General features: G+C 43.8%; 1 protein-coding gene across 1 annotated transcript; it reads right to left on the reverse strand.

The window, feature by feature from the left end:
- Positions 1-2,998: 2,998 nt before the first annotated feature.
- RPS16 (ribosomal protein S16) lies at positions 2,999-6,992 on the reverse strand. The gene is made up of 6 exons (XM_037389369.1): positions 6,862-6,992; positions 6,721-6,773; positions 5,865-5,966; positions 5,047-5,143; positions 3,338-3,385; positions 2,999-3,196 (listed from the first exon to the last, which is right to left on the reverse strand). Exons 2-6 carry the CDS (start codon positions 6,766-6,768, stop codon positions 3,051-3,053), a joined length of 441 nt encoding a protein of 146 aa, XP_037245266.1. The 5' UTR covers positions 6,769-6,773; positions 6,862-6,992; the 3' UTR covers positions 2,999-3,050.
- Between the last annotated feature and the right edge of the window lie 333 nt (positions 6,993-7,325).

The following is a 7,325-nucleotide window of genomic DNA, read 5'->3' on the forward strand; positions in this document are numbered from 1 at the left end:
TCTAGAATAAAAATCTTCAACCACCCAGGCAGACACCAGCCTGATGCCGTGAACATTTCTCATTTAGAAAGCAAGTCTGTGGGGATGACATCACTCTACAGGATTAATGGGGCATTTTTATAGGACCAGAGTTCAGTTCAGAAAGCATTTTTATTATGCTAAGAGCCTTTTGGTTGAAGAAATGACATGCAGATATCATCTCTGGATGTATTAGTAGCAATGCAAGTTTTATTTTCAGCCTCTCCATAAAAGCACAGCAAAACAAAAATCCCCAATTGTTACAAGCTGTTCTGCGGTCAGAAAAAAATGATACATCAGGTTTCCCCAGAACTGTGAAATCTACCCCTGAGGTTACTGGCATCAGGTACCACATCTCCCCCAGCCTCCCTGAGCTCCACACCACAGTAACTTTGTGTCCTCTCTTTTTTCCTGCACCCGACTGCTCTAACAGCTAGGCAAGAATAAGTTCTGGACAAGCTATGGCACAGGGTGGGTACGTGCCAACTGGCAGGCCAGTACACATTTCCTAAGCAATGAGCAAGCTGTTGCTTCTCAGCCACCACACAAGCCAAACAACTAATGAAGCTAATTAACAGCTATCAAGACACTAGTTTTCACAAAACTCATAGGAATTCAAGTATTCAAATTTAAAATTTACCCTGGATAGCATCTTTTCCTTAGAAAGTCAGGCTAGGAGGCAGAACATCCCAGTTTTCAGCAGCCCAAGAGCTAGAATAATTTGTGAGCGCTCTGCTAGAAGGTAGAAACTGAGGAACTCACTGGATGAGAAATGGGTCACATCTGAGGGTGCAGAAAGGGGGGACTGAGGGAAGCAAACTATGCATCTTGCCAAAGAGACAGCAAATGTCTGGAACAGAGCATCTTGTTCACTTAAGAGTCAGACAAAAAATCCTGGTATGTAAATTGGTGATAGAATATAAAACAGTCCTCTCACCTCAATGGGAGTGTGAGGGGTTTGAATAAGAGTGTTCTGCTTTTATTCAGGTCATATAATGCAGTATTTTGCAGCAGCCACTGACAGCCAAAACAGGAGGTGGATGGAGAATTCCTTTTCAGAACTTGTTCAAGTTATGTGTTTAACTCTTGAATAACTACACTTCAGCGAAGATGCCTAAAATGCCTTTTTACAGAAAAAGCCAAGATACATCATAACAAATATTCACATTTTTAAAAAGCCATGAGCATCTATATTCCTAAACTAGAGCAAAAGAGCAAAATTGTACTATTCTTTCCAATTCCCCAACCCAACTTACAAAAGAAGCTGGCTTAACTTTGTGTTGACCGAGTGCACTGAAATTTAACAAGTTAGAGAAATACATTAGTAAATAGAAAGCCCAACAAAAGCCTCAAGTGTCAAGGTGCTCCTACAACAATTCCAGTATTGGGGCACAAATGTTACAGTAGACACAAAAATACCAGGCTTAGAGAGCAACACAGCAACAGCTAGGCTCTCAGCTGCTTTGTCTCCAACATCCCTTCCAGTTCCTCTCCAGACTGGTTTAATAGGAAACAACAGTTCAGGCCTGCGCCCATGCCTGTTGGGTCAGCTCATAGCCAAGGCCACAATTTACATGCAACTCTTCCAAGGGACAGAATCTGTCTTTCCAACAGCCTTTTGTTGCCACATCCTCCCATGTCTTACTCAAAACTTTACTACTCTTTTTTTTATTTTATTTATTTTTGGTCCCTGGGAGATCAATTCCAGAACAAAAAAATTGTTCCAATGGATAAGCAACTGGAGCTTCTCCAACTTTTTAATGTTTGATACACACATCCCCTAGCTAGATCTTTGAAGACTGTATTTTCAATTCCACGTTTTTCTCAACTACTTCCCTAAGGCCTTCAAATTGCTTTATCTAGCTCATGACATAAGCAACCGTGTGGCTTCCAAAGGGATTTTTTTTACATACATATTTAACTTAATGCATTTCTCCAGGTCTACACCCCTCTGTATTTGTACTATATGAACATGTGGTTGAAAAATGAATCTTTAGACCCAATCTCATTTGTAACACAAAAACCTTTTTGCTTTACATTTACAAAATACTATTTTGAAAAGGGATATATTTGGTTTGGTTTAAAATAATAAATAAAAAAACCAAAACAAAAAATCCTACGTTTAGACACACTAATCCAGCAAACTCTGTCTCTGCATTATCTGGTATGGCAAGAGTTCAATAAATCTTCCCCCCACCCCATAATTACCTTGGGTTTAATATAAACTTTAAATACTAACTGTAAACCAGGTGCCCCACTTCAGCACTACATTACTCTCAAGGGGGTAAATTCTTCACCACTAAGCAAGCACAAACTAATGTAGTTCACGCAGACAAGAGTAACTCATTGCCTTACAACCTTCCATAGTAGTGTTTACAATGTTGCTCTCAGTGTGGTATTTCAGGAGCACACACATGCAAGAAAAACAGAAGTCCTTTGCAAGAACATGAACTGCCAGTGCTGAAGCGTATGTGGAAAAATGCTTCATGTGCTGTATTGTGCTAGGTCAGCACACCGAAGCCATGTAACACACTAAACAGAAGTTACCAGCTAGGAGTTAGCACTACACTCACATGCATTACAGACCAATTCTGTAAGCAGGCAGACACAGATGTTTTCACATGGAAAGAACACAGGCTGCTCATGTCAGCTCCTAACACCTGGAAGAATGACTACCCAGGTACTGAAAAAGGTCCCCATTTTAGATCAGAAAGGCAAAGACTTAATTCTGCTGTAATTAAATGCTACACTGTTGCATGTACCCACAAAAAACAGGATGTAAGCCTTCTTTATGTTCCAATAACCACACATTCATCAACAGGAGAAAGCTCTTCTTTATTCACAAGACCCGATCTATCTAGACTTACTTACTATGAAGGGTTAAAAGAGAACTGCCAACAACCCTCTGATTTTACTTTAATACCCATCAATTTGTATATCAATTATAACACAGAGAAAAAATCAATTTAGAAACCTGAAATGTATCAAATTCTCTTTATGTTTATTGACCATCACATGACTGTAGAACAATTTTAACGGTAAGACTTCTGGTAGCGCGCACGAGCACCAGGTCCTCCAAATTTCTTGGATTCGCAACGGCGAGGATCTGCAACCAGCAGAGTCCTATCATACTGGATTAGAATATCCTTGATCTCTTTCTTGGAAGCTTCATCAACATCTGTTTGAAAAAAAAAAAGTAAAAATCTTTCAGTTTAAGAAGTTTCACATGGAGTAAGTCCATATTAACATTTTTTGCACCACAACTAACAGAAGCCATAAATTTCCATTGAAGACTAATAGAACAATCAAAACAACTTACATTTTTGATAGTAAGCCACCAATGCTTTGGAAATAGCTTGCCGGATAGCTGTTAAAAAAATAAAATGGATCAGTAAGTAAATAAACGTATTTAAAAGTGCCAGTTTCTGAGAAACTTGCTGTCTTGTTTTCTACCAAATTGTCCTTTCCCTCAACCTCCCCTCCCACATACTCCACATGATCTATACTTTGGCAAAAGTGAAGAAATCTGTGCCAAGAGGCCACCCACACTTCATTTGTTGATTTGACAACTGCCAGCTAGTCAAGGAATTGCACAAGGGCAGTCTTGATCACCTTCTCTCCCCTGTACTAACTTCTACCTACAAGCAGGCAACTTTCAAAATCCTTAGAAACACAGTTCTCTGAAGCATCTATACTTCTCAGCAAGGATAAAATCAGTCATTGTGTTCAAAGACAAGACTTAGAAGGCAAAAGGGCGAATAGGATGGTATGAGCAGTTCTTCTAGCACGTATCAGTAAAACAATCCTGTAGGCACAGTAATCAGAACTCAAACAAGGAATATGGGAAGAACTGTAAAGGTGTTGTCAGGCTGTTATGTCAGGATATCAAGATCAGGACGTTGACAAAAATCTGAATTTTCTGAAAATGAACACAATCAACTTTGAGACTGAAACAAGTCTCTCCTCTTACACAGCTTCAGCTCCACTTCACTAACCTATACCAAAACAGCAGAACACACCATCCTTCATAAAGAGCACCTCTATCAACAGCTAATGCAAGTATGTTCTCAATCTTCTCTCCAAGGGGAAAAAATTGCCTTGCTTTGCACGTCAGCTGAAAGACACGTCTGAACAACATGGGAATTTAAAACTAAACATATAATTCATAATAATAAATTCCTTTTTCCCCTCCCAAAATGTTCATGCTTAGCTGCAATTGAACTGCCCTATCACACTGCAAGTTGCAAAGATTATTTCCTCACTTTTCCTCAAAATTCCATCCATTAACTTCATTCAACTTACTTTGGATGTCACAGCTTTGCACATAAAATATAAGCAATAAAGCCTTTAGAAAAGACATTTGTGCAGTGGAAACAGAAACAGAACATTGAGATGTGCAAGTTAGTATGCTAAACTCAAGCCTCTTAAATACATGGCTGTATTGAGTCTGACTGAGACAGAGTTAATGATGCCTATAGCAGCCCTCATAGTGCTGTGCTTTGTACTGGCAGCTAGAAAGATGTCATTATTACTTGGCTACTGCTGAGCAATCAAGGCTGTCTCTCCAACATTCCTCCCTCCACAAAAGGCTGGGGGTGGCAAGATCTTGGGAGGAGACACAGCCAGGACAGATGACCCAGACTGACCAAACAGATATTTATACCATACGACATCTGCTCAGCGATAAAAACTAAGACAAAGGAGGAAGGATGAGGATTCGTTATTACATTTGTCTTCTGGAGCAACCGCTTACACATACTGAAGCCCTTCCAAGAAGTGGCTGGACATCACCTGCTGATAGGAAGCAGAGAATAATTCCTTTGCTTCCACATGCAGGCTTTGCTTTTGCTTTATTAAACTGTCTGTATCTTGACCCATGAATTTATTTCCATATTATTTTATCCACCCCTCTCCTGCAGAGAAAGGGAGTGAGAGTGGCGTGGTGGGCACGTGGCATCCAGCCAGGGTCAACCCACCAGTCGCTGGACCTGTTCTAGCCTACACCAGAGATCTCAACAAAATTCATACCGTAGATTTGTGCTACATGACCACCACCCTTTACACGGACTCTGATGTCAACACCAGCAAACCGTTCCTTCCCCAGGAGGAGGACAGGTTCAAGCAGCTGGGAAACAAAACACAGAAAGAAAATTAATTTGTGATCAGAAACAAGGATTAGAGCTTGTAGTAGGTTTACCATAGGTGTACTTATTTCCTGTTCTAAAAAATGAAGCCTTGATTTTACAAGTACACACCCAAATTAAGTACACCTTTTGCAGAGTTCTTTGACATCTACTAGGACTGTTATAAAACAAATTTACTTAAGTCTTGGTATTTATTTTTTTTTAAGTTTCAGAAATCTTAATAGCAAAGCATATGCACACAGGAATTAAGCGCATGGGAACAGTTTCAGTGAATGCCATAACTACATGGGAAAAATAAATCGTTTATTTTGTAGGTCGTGTTCTCCACTTATTTATTACACTTCATAGTTATCTAGCCTGTTTTAGCTCAAACAGGTATTTCAAGTGCTAAGCAATCTTTTAAAAAGGAGGGCTCAGTCACCCATTTCAATTTAAAAAAAAAGCGAAGTGCAGAAAACACTTCACATAATTACATTAACATACGTGAATCTAGTTAAGAAAAAATCCCACCCTTCCCAAAAAGGCAAACACAGGAGGACAGGTTTCTGCATTTTCATAACAACATCTACATTTCAGGTAATACACAACCAAAAATTCAGTAGTGTCAATAAGGCAAACAACTCTTCTCCACCCCCAAGCAATTATGTGTATAAACATATTTTAACATCCAAGGCAGTGGGGGGAGGCTGGGTGGACACTTACTTTATACTGCAGAGTTCTGGGCTCAATCATTTCCAGAGGTCTTCCATTCACTTTAATGAGGCCATTTCCTCTCTTGCAGTGGGCAACAGCAGTTGCTGTTTTCTAAAAATCCAAATGTGTATTAGTACGGCATTTCACTTTTGCACTAGCACTGTGAAGCAGATTTCTTTTTAACAATGTAAAAACCTCAGTTTTATGCCCAAAATTAATACCTCACACTAAATGAAACAGTGCCAGTCCTTACCTTCGCAGGTATTGACTCAGTGTTAAGGCACTTAATAAAATTGTACTTTGTTTATAAATGCTATAAAGTTATAGGATTTAGTTACAAATAAGGGAAAGATACCCTCTCCATTCCTTAAGATGGTACTTCTGCGGCACATTTCCTCTCACAATGGCATGTTACCTAGAATTATTCGATCCATTGGTTCCCAGCAGTACGAAATTTATGTTCCCACCACTACCTCGTAACATGACTCTCGGACACCGCCAATGCCAAGCCAGGCCCGTAAGGCCTGGGGACGAGAGCGGCTGCCGCTCCCGAGAGAATGGGCAGAGCTCCAACCCAGAGAGCCCGGGCCCGCTCCCCGAAAGAGCAAATCCTTCCCCTTGCTTCCGCCCGACCCCAGGAAGAAGGCGTGCTCCGGCACTCACGGAGTGGGACACGTAGGCTGCCGAGCACGCCTCGCTACCACCGGCCCTCCCGCGCACCAGCCCCGCCACACGGCCCTGGCGAGGGGCCGGCGCCACTGCTCCCAAGCTGGGGCCAAGAGACCCCGAGCGCGTAAGGCCACGGGGCGCGGCCCAGCCCGAGAGCGAGCAGGAGACGACGCGGATCGCCGCGCCCTGGCCTCACCTTCCGCCCGAAAACCTGGACGCTCTGCAGGGGACCCTTGGCCGGCATGATTTCTGCAAGAGAGAGGGAGGAGGCGTTAGCGCTGCCGGGGAAAACGGCGCGAGCAGAGCGGCGGAGACCGTGAGGCCCCCGGACACTCACCTTCCTCTCAGCCGCAGCACCGGGAAAAGGCCGAACGGGGTTTCCCAGCCTCTTCTCAGGGGCAGCCGGGCCGCAAAGCGCAGCGCCGTCTTCCGGCAGCGCGACAGAGAGTTTGCCCGCCCAGCCGCGCTTTGCGGCAACTCGGAGCTGGGCGGGCTGGGGAGCGGGATCCTTCCGCTAGGCGCCCGCCCTCGGTTCCTGCGGGCCGGAGGCTACGCGCAGCGCCCCGCGCCGGGGGTGGTGGTGGGGAGGCCGGAGGGTCGCTGGCAAGGCACGGCACGGCACGGCGGCGGGGCCGCGCCTCCGTCTCTTCGGCTTCTTCTGGAGGAGCTGTGTCTGCCGTCTCCCCGCTGGCGGGGAGCGCCTCCCCTGCGGCCGGCTAGAGGGGATTGATAGGCGCTGGGGAAGGTTAGACGGGGTGGGCCGGACCTCTTGTAAAAGTTCTCGGCCTCCTTGGCACGGTG

The sequence above is a fragment of the Falco rusticolus genome, chromosome 5 (assembly GCF_015220075.1).
Source record: "Falco rusticolus isolate bFalRus1 chromosome 5, bFalRus1.pri, whole genome shotgun sequence".
Lineage (NCBI taxonomy): Eukaryota > Metazoa > Chordata > Aves > Falconiformes > Falconidae > Falco > Falco rusticolus.